Raw genomic sequence first — 18,264 nt, 5'->3', positions numbered from 1 at the left:
GGTTCATCTGATTAACTTACCCACTTGGACTAATTTTATATTTCTTTAGAGTCACTCTTTTGCTCCTCCCCCAGTCCCAATACTCATGTTAGTCCCTTTTATGCCTGTGTCCTGCCTTTTTACCTTTGTGCCCTGTATGCCTGTCTATGAGTTTTCTGGGTCCCAAGTTCCTCCTGAAATCTCTTTTTCTGCCCTTTCCGTGCAGGCACGGCTCTGGTTCCTGGGTCTCGGGTTCAGCCTGGCATACGGCAGCATGTTCACCAAAATCTGGTGGGTGCACACAGTGTTCACCAAGAAAGAAGAAAAGAAGGAGAAACGCAAGGTGAGACTTTGACTTGCGGGATGGTGGTGACGAGGAGACAGGGACCCCCATCCGTGTATGGACCGAGCAGTTTCAAGGGGCAGAGTCACACCGCAGCGGGATGCGAGAAAAGCCTTCTTGTGTTTACCCTTCCTAAGGCACGGCACCTGCTCCTTGATTGTTCAATACTGTTGCTTTCCAAGATGGCCAATACCATAGACAGTTGGAGCATGCACATTGGGATGGAGCCATTAGAGTGTTAGGAGTTTTGGGGAAACACAATGGCACATCTTTATCCTTGACTACAAGATTGCCCCTTGTAGTCACCATGACTCTGTCTAGGCACTACATCCTCTGGAGTTATAGTGACCAATCCCTATCATTATGGTCTGGATCCTACCCTTTGCAGAATTTTCCATCTGCACAGGACTGACTCGTGCCTTAAGATTGGCCCTGCTGTCGTCCAAGAGGACCTCTCCTGTGGTCCCTAAAGTTAGAAATTGGAACGGGTCTGTCTAAGCTGTCCATACCACCACCCTATTATCTGTAAACGTTATAACATCTATAGCGGGCACAAAAGGGTAGGTTATAAGAAGAGGATATGTCACCATCGAGAAGAAATCCCAACAAAGACAATTGTCTTCCGTTCACAGTATGCGCAGTGAAGACAGACTCCCACTATCACAGCAAGTGCGTTAAAGACCCTGCAGTGAAGGGAGCCTTCTTCTGCATCGCTGCCTTGTCCGCTGCAGGAACAACAAATATGTCCAAAGCACAGACTTTGACAATTGTTTTCCTTTGCCCACCTCATGGACAGGGAACACAGACCCCTACGAGCACACTGATAACAGACTTATATCATAAACAACATGGGCAGTGAAGAAAGACTTCCATAGGCCAACATAGCCACGGGAATAACAGATTTCCACAGGAGTAGCACTTCAAACAGATTCCCAGGAGGGGAGTGGTATAGAAAGGCAGGGCAGAAAAGAAGAGAGGAATACATCGAGAAAGAGAGGAAGAGAATGTAACTCTTATATGTGTAGTACACCACCCTCGTTCAAGCTGAATCCTTGTTGTTCCACAGACCCTGCACCCCTGGAAGCTGTACACCACTGTGGGGCTCCTGCTGGGCCTGGACATCCTGACGCTGGCCATCTGGCAGATCGTGGACCCCCTTCAGCGGTCGATCGAGGTAAGACGGTTATTACAGTGACCATTGGTGGGTTCCTGTGGCACCGACTGGCCACTGCTGGTGGGAAGCTCCCACTGCTGATAGGACATTGGGTTGCCAGGAACCTGCTCAAGGCAGTATTATAGGAGTGTGGACCGTGAAGTAATCTACTGGTAACCAGGCATGTTTCATTAGATGTTTACTGGCCGCTTCCTGTCTTCTGCTGTGAAGATGGTTGTAGCTACTGAGACGAAGGAGACAGCATTGCCCCCAGGAGAAGTGGGGGCTGGGACACAGGAGCATGCCCATTGAAAAAATGCCAACCATGTTTATACCAGCCCAATAAATGTGCATCATCCCTTCTGAGAAGTACTGGTACCAATCAATTAGAGATTAGCACTTCAGCTCAAAAGTACTGGCGCTGCCCAATGAAAGATTAGCGACATGAGTTTTGGTACTGGTCTCGTCCCGGTGTTTGTTGATTAGCCAGGTTTTTGCTGCCTTTAGAGGGTGAGGTTGTCTTCTGTGTGGAGGTGTTTGGGCAGAAGGTTTTGGTCTTTGGTTGTGAGGAAGGAGAAAGCAGATGCTCCAGGCTGTTGGCCCCGTTACTAAGGCACTGCTGCTGGATCGAGGCACTTGTGATGGTTGGCAGTCAAGGCTTTAAGTGGGCCCGGGGCCAGCCGGGCCCCAGCAATCTCCAAAAAGGGCTCCCGGGCCAGGGCCCTGCCGACACCCACCCCCGACTAGCCCCAGCCTGCCGACACCTCAGGCAGCCGTGTAAGAGGCTGCATGGTTATACATGCTGCATCGCCTTTTCTTTTTTCTAAACCAAAGTACTGACACCTGCAGGCAGCAGGTGTAACCATGCAGTGCGGGCTGCCTGATTTCTATGTACTCGAAACAGAAGGAGGGCTGGACTGCTCAGCTCTCCTTTTATTTCGAGTAACTAGTCATCGGCCACCTCGCACACCTCCGATCAAGCTGCCAACAAGGGGCATCGGTGGCACATGGATGTAAGTGTAATCTTGTCCTTGCCGAATTAGCAGACCTAAAGAAGCTGCTTTTGGCCCTTCTCGCGGTGCAAAGAAAAGGGGGAGCCATGGGAGAGTCATCCCTCAGAATGGAGGCCATTACGGGGGCTCCCCAACCCCTGGAGGAGAGAGATCTCTGCAATCCAGAGGCCTGCCCAAATCTGACCAGTACTAGCTATGCAACTGGAGTGAACTCTGGCCCCAACAGAGCTCTGTCCAACGAGGGGCCCAGGCTACAAATCTCCTAGGCACCTCTGCTGGAACTCCAAGTCCATTGAAGTAAGCTGTGCAGTTATTGCAGCAGACTGCAGCCTGGCAGGGGGATCGGGGATCCAGAGCTAATGAGATGGGTGTTAAGCCAGCTGGAGGGGCTGGCTATGCAGATCAAACTCTAGTCCCCGGTGGTACTCGCCCCAGGTCCTGTAGACAACAGCAGGGGCAAAGTATGGAAAATGGTCAAGCGAGAGGGGGCAGCAAGGAGGGATCAGTATTCATGACAGGGCACCTAAATTGGCCCCTAAACATTTAGATGCCAGGTAGGGGCTCATAGATAAGTGCACCCACTGGGTCTGAGATCCATGTGGCTGCTTGCCCATTATTAGAGAGGACACCACAAACTGCACCAGACTACATTACCAGGGGCAGAGTGTCTTCGATTTCATACAAATTGAACTTAGGGACTATAGATTGGGCAAAGGCACCCCGGGCATTGACACGATGTGCCACCCACTACAAAACAGTACTAATGAAATCAGAGCCCACCCCTCCTATAACAATGACTATGCCCTGGACATCAGGCCACATCAGCCATTGCTTTCAGGCGCAAATAGAGTTGCAGTGGGGACAAGGTACTGGGGTACCGCTAATGGAAGAGGGCTGTCCGCACCCGTGGCTAATTTGAATAGAACTTAATTGAGCCATGGCCTTGCCGACTTTAAGATGGATTCCAAGGCTATAGCCCTTGGTTTCTTCATTTCCTGCAAGGGTGCATTGCCATTTGTTGTGATTCAAATGTGTGTGTCTTATGTTGTACTTGCATGGCCTCCTGGCAGAAATAAAGTTATTGACTGGCTGCCTGCATTCGAGAAAGCTGCTCCTGGATCAGGATATGTAGGTTTTCTGCTTGCACATTTCTCAATATTTAACATGATGCATTAAACCCCTCAGAGTAAGCTCTGAAAGGGACTGGGAAACGTGAAGATTGATTACCAGGGCAGGAGAAGCTACAGCAAGTACCAGGATACATTCCCTGCACTGTTTCTCCATCTTGCAATGACATGAATGATCCCTGCCTTATATCATTATGAGAGAGAGAGAGAGAGAGAGAGAGAGCGAGAGAGAAGGGAGAGAGAGAGAGCGAGAGAGAGGGAGAGAGAGAGCGAGAGAGAAGAGAAGGAGAAAGAGAGACAGAGAGGAAGAGTGAGCGAGAGAGAAGAGAATGAGAGAGGGAGAGAGAGAGAGAGGGAGAGAGAGAGAAGAGAAGGAGAAAGAGAGACAGAGAGGAAGAGTGAGCGAGAGAGAAGAGAAGGAGAGAGGGAGAGAGAGAGAGAGAGGAAGAGTGAGCGAAAGAGAAGAGAATGAGAGAGGGAGAGAGGGAGAGAGAGAGAGGGAGAGAGAGAGAAGAGAAGGAGAAAGAGAGACAGAGAGGAAGAGTGAGCGAGAGAGAAGGAGAGAGGGAGAGAGAGAGAGAGAGAGGGAGGGAAGAGAAGGAGAAAGAGATCAAGAGAGAGACAGAGAGATAGAGAGAGAGAGAGAGAGAGAGAGAGAGGGAGAGAGAGGGAGAGAGAGAGAGCGAGAGAGAAGGGAAGGAGCAAGAGAGACAGAGAGGAAGAGTGAGCGAGAGAGAAGGAGAGAGGGAGAGAGAGAGAGGGAGAGAAGGAGGGAAGAGAAGGAGAAAGAGATCAAGAGAGAGACATAGAGATAGAGAGAGAGAGAGAGAGAGAGAGAGAGAGAGAGGGAGAAAGAGAGACAGAGAGGAAGAGTGAGCGAGAGAGAAGAGAAGGAGAGAGGGAGAGAGGGAGGGAAGAGAAGGAGAAAGAGATCAAGAGAGAGACAGAGAGATAGAGAGAGAGAGAGAGAGAGAAGAGAAGGAGAAAGAGAGACAGAGAGGAAGAGTGAGCGAGAGAGGGAGAGAGAGAGAGAGGGAGAGAGAGAGAGAGAGAGCGAGAGAGAGAGAGGGAGAGAGCGAGAGAGAAGAGAAGGAGAAAGAGAGACAGAGAGGAAGAGTGAGCGAGAGAGAAGGAGAGAGGGAGAGAGAGAGGGAGGGAAGAGAAGGAGAAAGAGATCAAGAGAGAGACATAGAGATAGAGAGAGAGAGAGAGAGAGAGGGAGAAAGAGAGACAGAGAGGAAGAGTGAGCGAGAGAGAAGAGAAGGAGAGAGGGAGAGAGAGAGAGAGGGAGAGAGAGAGAGAGAGAGAGAGAGAGAGCGAGAGAGAAGAGAGAGAGAGAGAGGGAGAGAGCGAGAGAGAAGAGAAGGAGAAAGAGAGACAGAGAGGAAGAGTGAGCGAGAGAGAAGGAGAGAGGGAGAGAGAGAGGGAGGGAAGAGAAGGAGAAAGAGATCAAGAGAGAGACATAGAGATAGAGAGAGAGAGAGAGAGAGAGAGAGAGAGAGAGAGGGAGAAAGAGAGACAGAGAGGAAGAGTGAGCGAGAGAGAAGAGAAGGAGAGAGGGAGAGAGGGAGGGAAGAGAAGGAGAAAAGATCGAGAGAGAGACAGAGAGATAGAGAGAGACAGAGAGATAGAGAGAGAGAGAGAGAGAGAGAGAGAGAGGGAATATAAACTGCTTGTGATGTCTTGTATCTGGCGAGTTCTCTGGGCTTCTTTGCATGACTAGGGACGTTACAAAGTGACATTGCGCTGAGGTGCACATTTAAACAGTTTGGGGCTCCTGTGAAAGTGAAACATCCATCACAAGGGAAGAGATAGATGGGCAAGGGTTAACATAAATATATTTGAAACCACAGTGTCTCACTGAAAGGCAGACACGTAATAATAACACTGCGATGCAGGAAGCTAGCAACCAGGAGAAGAAGATATAGGCGCCTGCAAGCATGAGCAGCTCCACATCACCAGATCAAGTTTACTAGACGTGATTCGTGATTTGATGGGGCAGAACGGGTCTGGACACAAACATGCCAAAGACCGGTCACCACAAACAAGAACACTGAGCGGGTAAATGTCCTGGCCAGCATGCGCTCCCAGTCTGCCATAGAAGAAGTGACCACAGTAAGACAGAGTATTTACAACTGTTACAAAATGATGCATTGCTGTATCAACAAGTTGAGTGTCCGACAACACGTGTTTTGACCTATGCAGGCCTTTTTCAAGGCTAATTCAAAGCTTAAAAAAGTAGGATCACTGGAGCACCTTAGAGAGAACCTTTTTTTGTAGTGAGATCATGGAACACAAGGGAATGGATCAGAAGAAAGATTTGGCGAGTGGGAGCCAAAAGCAACTCATGGATGCCAGGCATCACCCTGCCAAGTGAGGATCTAGTACATAGTGGGCCACAAATCGAACTTCCATGTGAACTAAAACCTTTTGTCCATTAAGCATGATGCATTATTACTCTAGAGCGCCTGAATGCTCCTCTAGACACATTCTCAAGCACAGAGATATGATATGATGGGTTATTTATCTCAATTCCCAGAGGTTTCTAAGTGCGGACCCGGAGATCGGACCTGTGTTGCTCCGTGCCGTCTTGCTTCCAAGGGAGCACGTTGCCCCTGAGCCATCCTCCCGAGACATCATATAGGTATGTTTGTATGGCACCAGTTCAATTCAATAGAAGTTTCTTTGGATGCAGCGCCATCCATTAACCTTCACACACAAAAACATAATACTAATCGCACATAAATATCACAAGCTAGTAAAATACATGGACTGGGTGCCCAAAGATGGTGGGCAGCTCTTTATGGGGTAAAAACCAAAGAATGCCATGTGCCCTTGTGAAGTTCCTAGCGGCGATCCTTGGGAAAATTAGAAATAAAGAAGTACATTGACCAGAATTTGCCTAAAAGAAATGGACTATACAATGAGGAGTTTTTTTTAGAGATCAAACAAAATGCGTTTAAACTTATGTAAAGGATGGGATGTATGAGGTTGGTTAAAAAGTTTGTAATAAACTAAAAAAAAAGCCAGATTAAAAAAAAATATAATACATACTGTACCCACGTAAAGATTTTTTTAAACAATAAATGAGTCCACCGTATAATATGAAACGTTACATTCATGCTGAAACCAAAAATGCAATCCTTCCTATATTAAAATAATGAAATTCCTGGAATATGAATGTTTAGCAAATTGTTAAATCATTATATGGTATTCTTGCCCCCGTCCCCCATGTAACATGCTCATGGTAAATACGTAGCTACCCCACATGTAACATAGGGGACACTTGTTCATTTGCAGACTACTAAAACGTCTGCAACTGTTCTTGCTTTCAAATTAAGACAATCCTTCTCTAGCATAGAATGGAGAATGGAGCCAGCGTGCATCTCCCAAGTCAGTTTCCAGATTGAATTGAATTGTCTGGCACCAGTTGCCATGGGTGTCAAAAGCAGCTCCTGGAAGCTGGTCCATGCTAGCCAGTCTGATCTAGGCCGCAGGCAGGCGTTCAATTGCTCCCCGACATTTCCTTCCCCGCGAGGATACTCGCAGAGGTCAGTGTGGTTTGCAGAGTCTGGTGGCGTTCAGCTCCCAGCATGGGGGAAACATGTACTGGGTACAGCGCTAGGCGGCAGCCTATAGATTTTTGCTTCCATATTTACATTAGACAAATTTACAATGTGATGCACAGGGAGGTAAGGTGATTTGCTCAGAATCAATCTGTGTTTTTGGTCTAGTATGGAAGTCGGAATTTGCACTTTCGTCTACTGGGTCCAAGGTTAGCAATTTAGGGGTGGCTGAAGGGGCATGTATAGCTTAAACAGTATCTAACACAGGGCACTCAAATTGAAACTCTAATTCAAATTCAAATTGGGGCTTTGACGGAAGGACAACCCCCAAGCAGGAGAAGGCAGAATCGCTTACTCATTAGTTATGTCTCTGCCACCTGCTCGGGAAGAGCAGCCACTGATTACCAGTCTGAACCATTCCAGAGCAGAGTCCCTCTAGAATAGGATAGCTCAGGAGCAACGCGCTCGCCTTGGAAGCAAGACGCTGAAGAGCAACACAGGTTCGATCCCCAGATCTGTGCTTAGAAACCTCTGGGTATTAAGCGCGTTATAAATAACCAATTACAAATTACAATACAATGGCTTCAACCATTCGCTCTAGAGAACGATAGAAAGGGGCCCCTGGGCTGAACGTTACACTTGAAAAGGTCTCAGTGATGAGTACAATCTTCAAGCAAAATTACATAAAAGAAAAGCACACAATATAACCCCTTTGTCAAACACAAGAGAAGACAGAAACAGTTGGGTTACAGGAGGGAGCGATCCACCATCTACCGAACTAACTCCCAGGGCTAGTCAGGCCACTCCATGCAGAGACCACCGCGGCCTGGCGCAGGGATGCCCATGGATTGTTTGAGTGAGTGCCTATCCATTGCAGGTCATTTCAGCCCCAATCTGATGCCCCCCACTGTTTCTAGTATCTTTCTGCATCGTGGCTTACTTCTGGGGGTTCGGGTGTGGCCCCTTAGTCAGTCCAGTCAAGTACATTTCCTCGCTTGTGATAGCGTCCTGGGTATATTAAGGACAGCCTTTCAGGGCGACTGCGGTCAGAGTGGACCTCCTGATCTGCCCAATATCTGGGACTCACCCACACCCCCACCCCACCTTCAGCAATGATGACAGAGCCAGTCCCATCCCAAGAGGGAGAGACATGAAGGGACTGCCAGGCAAAGGGATACAAGGAAAATGAAATGCCCGAAGACAGGCAGAAGGCACCTGAAGGAGGCTCCAGTGGCACACATTCCTGAAGGGAATACAGGGGTGCTAAGTTCCTAGGACCTTCCAGACATTGCTACCCCCACAATAATCCCTAGGGACAGGCCCCACCCTGCACGTACACCCGCATCGCGCATAACACACACATGTACGTGCAGAGCTGTTAGTTGCAACCCCTCTTGACTTTGCAGAGCCCAGTCTTGGTCCAGTGTTGGGTGATAATTGATGGTGACTTGGCCACGTGCAGTGCCTTCACATTCCTCAGAACCTGCTTCCTCCAGTCGCTGTGTTCACTTAAAATGATCTGCACATTTTGTGATAATAAGTCTGCAACTATACAAAGTTACCTGCAGCCAGTGGGGCAGTGTATTATCTATAGAAGGGGGACAACCTATATAAAAGGACAGTATGGAAAACACATTAAACAAGTAGCGCCTCGGCCCAGCGCCGCCATCTCAGGTTGCTTTAGGGAGATCTTGTGTACGTGGAGTAGGTTAGAATGTGGCTTTATGGGGTGATGGAACCTGGGGGCGGCTCAGTCTGATATTGGTGTTTCAAGGTGTGTTGAAAAGAGAACAGCAAACTAATATTCAGGTTAAGCTCTTCTTTTAAACTCGTGCTTTTTTGTGTTTTTTTTAAATCAGGAATTCACCAAGGAGGAGCCAAAGGGGGATCTGGACGTGCTCATCCAACCCAAGCTCGAGCACTGCAGCTCCAACAAGATGAACACCTGGCTGGGTGAGTGATGAAAACCTGGCTGGGTGAGTGATGAGCACCTGGCTGGGTGAGTGATGAGCACCTGGCTGGGTGAGTGAGGAACACTTGGCTGGCCGAGTGATGGGCACCTGGCTGGGTGAGTGATGAGCACCTGGCTGGGTGAGTGATGAACACCTGGCTGGGTGAGTGATGAGCACCTGGCTGGGTGAGTGATGAACACCTGGCTGGGTGAGTGATCGACACCTGGCTGGGTGCGTGATGAGCACCTGGCTGGGTGAGTGATGAGCACCTGGCTGGGTGAGTGATGAACACTTGGCTGGGTGCGTGATGGGGCGGGATCACTGAAGATCCAACAAGATGAACACCTGGCTGGGTGAGTGATGAACACCTGGCTAGGTGAGTGATGAGCACCTGGCTGGGTGAGTGAGGAACACCTGGCTGGCCGAGTGATGGGCACCTGGCTGGGTGAGTGATGAGCACCTGGCTGGGCGAGTGATGAACACCTGGCTGGGTGAGTGATGAACACCTGGCTGGGTGCTTGATGAGCATCTGGCTGGGTGAGTGATGAGCACCTGGCTGGGTGAGTAATGAACACTTGGCTGGGTACGTGATGGGGCGGGATCACTGAAGATCCAACAAGAGGAACACCTGGCTAGGTGAGTGATGAACACCTGGCTGGGTGCGTGATGAGCACCTGGCTGGGTGAGTGATGAACACCTGGCTGGGTGCATGATGGGGCGGGAGCACCTGGCTGGGTGCGTCATGGGGCGGAATCACTGAAGATCCAACAAGATGAACACCTGGCTGGGTGAGTGATGAACACCTGGCTGGGTGTGTGATGAAAACCTGGCTGGGTGAGTGATGAGCACCTGGCTGGGTGAGTGAGGAACACCTGGCTGGGTGAGTGAGGGGGCAGGGAGCACTGCAGCTCCAAAAATATGGACACCTGGCTGGGTGATTGATGGAGGAGGGAGCACTGAAGTTTGAATAACGACGAACACCTGGCTGGGTGAGTGATGGGGCAGGGAGCACTGCAGCTCCAAAAATATGGACACCTGGCTGGGTGAGTGATGGGGCAGGGAGCACTGCAGCTCCAACAAAATGAACACCTGGCTGGGTGAGTGATGAACACCTGGCTGGGTGAATAAGGGGGCAGTGAGTGGCTGTAGGGGAGGCATGGTTTCATAAGTATGACACTGACACAATAGGTACAATTTGTAAAATGTTTTTGAAGTTTCTGGGGTTGGAAAAACTCCTACTTTGCCACATATTTAAGATGAGAGTAGTCAAACGACCATCTTTGACCATCAAACGATAAACAAAACAGTCCTAGAGGAGTCCGTCAAATCAAAATGGCCTATGCTAACAAAACCTAATGCCTGCCCCATCTCTTGTACAAAATGTGTATAAAGGAGAAATGTATGCAAAGGAAAAACCAGTGTTCAAAAGAATAAATGTCGCTGAATTGGCTCTCCTCCCAGGTTAGACCTCACGGAGTAAGGCTGTCCCTATAGGCAGGATGACACACTCTGGCTCAGGCTTTCAACACAATAAACAATTACAAAACGTGGATTGAGTCCTGCCTGGCCTTCCATGTTAAAGTCTCTCTTTCCACTCCCAAATAATGCTTCAACAAATAGTTCCCATAGGCCCCCCTCTGCCGGGCTCAGACCTCTTCAAAACACAGTTCACGTGGCCGCCTCTGTCAGGTTCAGACCTTTTCAGAACAAAGTTCAACAAAACCTGCAAGGGGGCTCCCTTCCCCAAGCGTATTACACTTTGGGTCTCCCTGAGTCAGGCTCAGACTGCTCCACGCACTGGTCACCTGGTCTCCCTCCTGAATGTCCAGTTGCCCTCGCACTGCCTCCGGGCTCCCCAGCACTTAAGGGTCTGTATCTGTAACCCTATAATCCCTTCTCTGCACTTATGAGCCACCCGCTGGTTGCACTTGTGAGTTAACTGCACTTCCCCCTTCCCTTCCCCCCTGGCACTTCTCCCCTTCCCTCTTCCACACACGTGCGTGATTTAAATGACACAAGGCCTCGTAACATCGTTATTTTGTACTCCCTTGTTTCCCCTTCTTTGTATTTTCACGCCTAGAAACACTTGTGCACAGGAGCGTTATTAATGCCACATCATATCATATCAAACTTTCTTTGCCAATTCACCGGCTGTGCGTTTCTTTCTTGGTTTTACAATTTCCCATTCACGAGTCACGGTTAGTACCACAGGCTTGGCCTCGCCGCCCCAACTCTGCCAGTCACCCAGCAGGGTCGCTGGCATCCTTGATACACAATGTAGCCTTCTGATGTGGATTCTGGCATTCTGCACATGTCTTTGGCGGCCTGCCGGAGGCAATGACCTCCAGTAGGGAACTCATGTGATTTTCGACCTGCTGCTCTCGCCCCTTGGTCCGTCTCTCTGCTATAGTAAGTTCTGCTCATACTCGTGTTCCGCCTTGCTCTGAGTGTGTATCTAGGTTCTGCCTTTTATCCGTGTGAGGAGAGCTAATTGGTATCCGGTGTATGCACTTGAAGTGCCTGACTTTGCCTGACCCGATTAGTGGGACATGTCCAGTACGATGTGTGAGAGTTAGTCTTGTTACTCTCAGTCACCCTCTTCCTCGGCCCAGTGTTCGTGTAAAAAGGTGGGGAGGGATTTGGGACCTCAGAGAATCCTAAAAAATCAGGATGGGTTAGATGAACGTAAAAGGGGGGAATGCTGTGTCTCACCATTGGCTGCCTCACCCCTTCTCCCTGAAGACCCCTCCCCCAGGTGATCCTCCTGCACTGGTCCAGCCCCCAGGGTCTGGATTCAAAGGCGATGGCCGTGCCTTGGCCACCTGAGAGAGAGAGATCCCCGGGGATCTGCGGGTGAGGCACCCTTTGATTTCTCACAGTGCCCCAGGACCAAGAAGGTAAGCACCTGTCTGGGTGAGCGAGGGGAGAGTGGGAACTGCAGATCCAGCAAGACAAACACCTGGCTATGCGAGTGTGAGGGGAGTGGGCACTGCAGCTCCAACAAGATGATAACCTGGCTATGCGAGTGAGAGGGGAGTGGGCACTGCAGCTCCAGCAAGGCTAACACATGTCTGGATGAGTGAGTGGGAGACTGCTCACTGCAGCTGTATTACGACTAACATCTGGTTGGGTGAATGTGGGGGAGTGTGCTCTGCAGAGCCAACTAAATGAACACTCGGTTGGATGAGATATGGAGTGTGATATGAAATGATAGGTTATTTATAACGCGCTTAATACCCAGAGGTTTCTAAGCGCGGACCCAGGGATCGAACCTGTGTTGCTCCATGTCATCTTGCACGTTGCCCCTAAGCTGTGGTGGAAAAAGGCAGACAGAGAGGTTAGTAGTTGCAATGAGACACAGCTGCCTTTGTCCCGCACAAGCCTCCGCACTTTGACACTACTGTGCTGGTGATTTGGTGCAGTATAAAAGATTTCTAACATAACCCTGAGCCTCACCTCCTAGCTCTTGCTCATGACCTCTAAGTGATCACTGTAGAGACCAAAAGGCAGATCCTCAGATTCCCTGACGCTGTGGTTACCCCTTTCTAAGGCATGTGACATCTGTACGAGAGTGCCCAGGGTGCACTGCACTCGTGTGTTTGTGTCGGCGAGAGAGAGTAGCCATGGCCATGCGCAGCATGCCTCTTCTAGTCACTGCCTGTGGCCTCCAAAGTGTTGGCTGCTTTTGTCAGGTGCCTGGCTTTGAACTGGACAGTGAGGCACCCTGTCCGATAACATGTTTTTCCAAAACTAGAAATGCATTTTTGGGGCATTCTCCAGCTACCTCTTGTGTGGTCTCCCAGCTCGTTGTGTATACTATCTCAGCGGAGGGATCAACTGAAGGCACGAGACAGATCCGGACATCTCTTTATTGGGGTTTACAACAGATATTGTTGGGTACTTTGGGCTCTGAGGGATCCCTATGGAAGTAAGATATACAGGATGCTTGACTTAACAAAAGCAGTGTTCAGGTCAAGAATTCACATACATTGTGCGGTCTGGATTTCTAAAGGGCCGAGGTCCTGCATCCGTCCACATATTTAGGTCACGGCAGTCCGACCCTGCAGGGATCAGTCAGTCGCTTACATACTCTGGGATTTAGAGTGCTCCAGAACACTTAATTCTTGGTCATCAGTGCTCTTCTCTTGGCAGGCGACAAGTGAATCACAATGGATCGCAATGTCACATCGTTTTTTCTGGACATACCCAATTGGCATCAGACTCTTCAAGCTGGATGGACCAGTGTCCTCTTGCAGCCCCCTCCAGCACCGGCCTGTCAGCTCCCCTAGTAACTGTTAGTGCTGATCTTCAGATCCTCTTTCTCAGGCCCTGGGGTTGGCTCTGGTCTGTCATCAGGACTGTCTGGTTACATAACCGTTGAACCAATCTAGGGTCAAAACCCCCCTGAGCGTGTTCCTTGGAGCATCAAGTATATTCTCCTCTTCTAAGATCTCTTTCTCCTCATCCCGCCTTCCTTTCCATTCTCTGACATTTTTCTCCCTTTCGTGTTCCTACACTTTCTCTATCCCCTGCTCTCTCTTATCACTTCCTCATCTCTGCTTTTGCCAGTACAGTCTCTTATCACCTTCTTGCCTCTGTGCTCGCTCTCTTGACTCCTTATCACCTTCTTGCTTCCGTACTCTATATCTCCTTCTCTCCATCATCACCTCCTTGCCTCTGTGCTCGCCCTCTTATCACCTCCTTGCCTCTGTGCTCGCTCTCTTGCTCTCTTAGCACCTTCTTGCCTCCGTGCGCTTTTATCACCTTCTTGCCTCCGTGCTCTCTCTCTTGCTCTCTTATCACCTTCTTGCCTCTGTGCTCGCTCTCTTATCAACTTCTTGCCTCTGTGCTCGCTCTCTTGCTCTCTTATCACCTTATTGCCTCTGTGCGCTATATCTCCTTCTCTCCATTATCACCTCATTGCCTCTGTGCTTGCTCTCTTATCACCTTCTTTCCTCTGTGCTTGATCTCTTGCTCTCTTATCTCCTTCTTGCCTCTGTGCTCGCTCTCTTGCTCTCTTATCACCTTCTTGCCTCCGTGCTCTATATCTCCTCTCCATCATCACCTCCTTGCCTCTGTGCTCGCCCTCTTATCACCTTCTTGCCTCTGTGCACGCTCTCTTGCTCTCTTAGCATCTTCTTACCTCTGTGCGCTTTTATCACCTTCTTGCCTCCGTGCTCTCTTATCACCTTCTTGCCTCTGTGCTCGCTCTCTTATCACCTTCTTGCCTCTGTGCTCGCTCTCTTGCTCTCTTATCACCTTCTTGCCTCTGTGCTCACTCTCTTGCTCTCTTATCATCTTCTTGCCCCATGCTCTCTCTCTTGCTCTCTTAGCACCTTCTTGCCTCCGTCTGCTTTATCACCTTCTTGCCTCCGTGCTCTCTCTCTTGCTCTCTTATCACCTCCTTGCCTCTGTGCTTGCTCTCTTATCACCTTCTTGCCTCTGTGCTCACTCTCTTGCTCTCTTATCACCTTCTTGCCTCTGTGTTCGCTCTCTTGCTCTCTTATCACCTTCTTGCCTCTGTTCTTGCTCTCTTGCCCTCTTATCACCTTCTTGCCTCTGTGCTCGCTCTCTTATCATCTTCTTGCCTCCATGCTCTCTCTCTAGCTCTCTTAGCACCTTCTTGCCTCTGTGAACTTTTATCAACCTTCTTGCCTCCATGCTGTGTCTCTTGCTCTATTATCACCTCCTTGCCTCTGTGTTCGCTCTCTTTTTACCTTCTTGCCTCCGTGCTCTCTCTCTTGCTCTCTTTTTATTTATTTTTATTTTTGATGGCAGAGGCAAATAACATTCACACGCATCAGAGCAGCAATAAGCGACAAAATCATTACACAACAAGGTACAGTGGCGCATAAGGATAGTGGGAGATGGATGCGTAAGAGATGCGGCTCCTCAAAGCATCCGGTATAATGGCATATAGTAAAGTTGATTAGGGTGAGTCGTTTGCAGAGGAGGGATTATCCAGGCCATTGAGATAGCTGTTAAAGGCAGTCCAAATGTTTTTAGGCCGAGACCGGATCGGGAGGGTATTGAGGTATTCCTCCTCACAGTTCCGAGACCAAGTCAATAAATTCAACCATTTCTGGAAGGTAGGAGGGGCAGAGCACTTCCAGTTCTGGAGAATACACTTTTTAGCAATTATACAGCTCACATTTAGGAACTTAGCCTGCCCTCTGGCTCCCCCGGCCCCCCACATCCCAAACAGTACACCCAGCGGGTCAGGCTCTATAACAGTGTCACAAATTTCCGACAGGGTTTTCAGGATCTCCTCCCAAAATGCAGCTAGCCGCGGGCATCCTCAGAACATATGCAAATGGCCCGCCTCCTCCACACCACAGCGAGGGCAGAGCGTTGGATCAGAACGGCCAAATCTGGAGATCCTACGCGGGGTGTAGTATAGCCTGTTTAACAATTTATACTGGATGGTGCGATATCGAAAGTTCAGGGAGACTTTATTAGTGTGGGAGCACATTTTCCCCCACATTTGGTCCGTGAGTTCCACTTCGAATTCAGACGCCCAGTCATCCCGTGGCCTAGAGGGCTGTAATGGGGCAGCAGTGAGGAGGAGTTTGTATAAGGAGGAAACCACCCCGTGGGCCCCACCCGAATTGGCAATGTAGGAAATCCCAGGGGAATCAGGAGGTTCATTAGGGAATTCAGGCCATGCGCCACGGAAGGCATCGCGAAGTCTATAGTATTGTAGTAGTTCCATTGGTGATCCCGAATGGCCCTGCTTCCATGTCTGCAGAGTTATGAACAGCCCATCCGGGTAGAAGTCTGTTAAGGCTAGGTATCCCAGGGTCTGCCAGTGTCGTGCCAGGGCTATGTCGCCTGTGGGCTCCTACCCAGGGAACCGCCAAGCGGGGAGCCACTTGTAGTATGGGTGTTCCTCGGCACCCGCAGCAAATAACCGCCTCCAGGCCAGCAAGGTGGTTCGGACCGGGTCTATGGTGGAGTCTGGTTCATATCATCGGTTTAAGATCAAAGACATTATGTTGGTGCCAGAAGCAGCTAGGGCTTCCAGCTTGACATGGGGGCAAGGGGGGGAACCAGGGTACCAGTAGGAGGCAAACTGTGCCTGCGCTGTGATCCAGTACCGTGTCAGATCCGGAGCGGTGAACCCACCTTTGTCGTGGGGAAGAGTCATGGCCCGCCATTTTTTACGCACGGCTCTCGAGTGCCATAGAAACTGAGCACAGAGTTTATGTAGATCTGCAAAGTACTTCCCACCGAGCCATACAGGGACATTTGTGAATACATACAGCAGTTTAGGGAGGAGTATCATTTTCACCAGTGATAGTCTACCCGCTAATGCCCCTTCGGCTGTAGCCCGGTAGTTGTTAGCTAGGAGGGCGTCTTTGGTCAGGGACACCTGAATTCGCAGATATTTAATCCCGTCGGGGACCAGCGTAAAGGATACTCTGTGGTGGGTTGGACTGTGGAGCTTGTGAGAGGGAAGAGTTCGGACTTGGAATAATTGATGGTGAAGCCAGAGTATGTACCAATGCGGGTGATGTCACGTAGGATTGGGTCAAGGTGGGCATTTGGGTCTCTGACGAACAGCAAGACATCGTTTGCGTAGAGCAAGATAATTTCGGGGGTATCCTGAAGTCGTATCCCTTTAAATGCGTGACGTTCCCTAACAAAGTCCGCCATGCGTTCGATGGCCAAGGCGAATAGGATCGGGGAGAATGGGCATCCCTGATGGGTGCCCCTGAAGAGAGGGAACAGGGCGGACGTTTGGGAGTTGACACGAACCCTGGCAACCGGGGAGGTGTAAAGCAACTTGATGTATGCTATCATTCTGGGCCCAATGCCCAAGGTCTCAAGGACGAGCCACATGTACTTCCAGGACACCATGTCGAAGGCCTTCTGGGCGTCCAGGGTGACCGCAACCGCACTCACATCCTGATTAATTTGTGACATAACGTTAAGGAGCCTTCTTATATTATGAGACGTGGACCTCCCGGGTACAAAGCCTGACTGGTCATCGTGCACCATAAATGACATAACAGGTAGGAAGCGGTTTGCGATCACCCTGGCAAAGATTTTAGTATCCAAGTTCATTAATGAGAGGGGCCGGTATGATCCACAGTCGTCGCTAGGCTTACCGGGCTTGAGCAGAACCGTGATAACGGCCTCTCGTAATGATGGGGGGAGGGATCCTGATTGGAGTGACTCGTCCCAAATCCCGAGCAGTTCGGGGGCCAATATCGCTACATGCTCCTGATAAAATTCAGCCGTTAACCCGTCGGGGCCAGGCGCCTTTCCCTTGGGGAGACTAGATATGGCCTCCACTATCTCGTCCAGTGAAATGGGAGAATCCAATAGGTCTCTCGTTGCAGGGGAGACGACAGTGGTGGGAATCTGCTCCAGTAGCTCCCGTATCTGGGAGTCACTGTGTTCGGGGGATTGGGAATATAATTCCGAATAGAAGTCTGTAAATACCTCAAGGATGCGTTGGTCAGACCACTGTATCGTCCCCTGACCGTCCTTAACGCAAGTGATCTGGGATTGACCCCGCTCACCCCTCGCCAAGGCGGCAAGCATTTTGCCAGGTCTGTCCCCCTTGCCGTATTTCCGCGCAGCCTGCAGGCGGCTGAAATACTGCACTTCCCTATTGGCTTACTCATTGAAGTTCTTTAGCTCCTCGCTGATCTGGGAGAGGACACCCGGGTCAACCGAGGCCGAATAGGCATGCTCCAGGTCCCGAATTTTAGTTTCAGTGCGGAGCAGCGTGGCTCTTATAGTTTTGAGGACCCCCGACTCTCTAGAGATGGACGCCCCTCTAATGGAGGCCTTGAAAGCATGCAACGGACCCCCCAGGGTGGTGGATTGTGGCGTGTTGTGCTGAAAGTAGGACTGAATGTCAGAAAGAATGTCCGCTCTAAATACAATGTCCTGCAGAGCGGCCGATTCAAAGCGCCATGTTTTGATGGTGGGGGAGGGTATACCCAAGTCTAGGGTCATGACAATCGGGGAGTGGTCAGATAGTGTGCGCGCAAGTATACGTGTCTCCACCACCCTGCCCAGCATAGGGCCGGACATTAGGAACACATCAATCCTGGAGGAGCTGTCGTGTACCGAGGAGTAGTAAGTGTACTCGCGTGCCTGCGGGTGTAGTGCCCTCC

General features: G+C 50.1%; 1 protein-coding gene across 2 annotated transcripts in view; it reads left to right on the top strand.

Annotated features, from left to right (window-relative positions):
• Positions 1–18,264, top strand: part of GABBR1 (gamma-aminobutyric acid type B receptor subunit 1) — an 844,797-nt gene that overhangs the window by 785,431 nt on the left and 41,102 nt on the right. For both annotated transcript variants that reach the window (XM_069634794.1, XM_069634795.1), the window contains 3 exons: positions 206–322; positions 1,389–1,496; positions 9,041–9,134. In XM_069634794.1, coding sequence (XP_069490895.1) covers positions 206–322; positions 1,389–1,496; positions 9,041–9,134 — 319 coding nt within the window. The remainder of the gene's footprint in view (positions 1–205; positions 323–1,388; positions 1,497–9,040; positions 9,135–18,264) is intronic.

This window comes from Ambystoma mexicanum, chromosome 13 (genome assembly GCF_040938575.1).
Source record: "Ambystoma mexicanum isolate Mex_15411 chromosome 13, UKY_AmexF1_1, whole genome shotgun sequence".
Taxonomy (NCBI): domain Eukaryota; kingdom Metazoa; phylum Chordata; class Amphibia; order Caudata; family Ambystomatidae; genus Ambystoma; species Ambystoma mexicanum.
The sequence above is the reverse complement of the archived record's forward strand: the minus strand, read 5'-3'. Positions and strand labels throughout refer to the sequence as shown.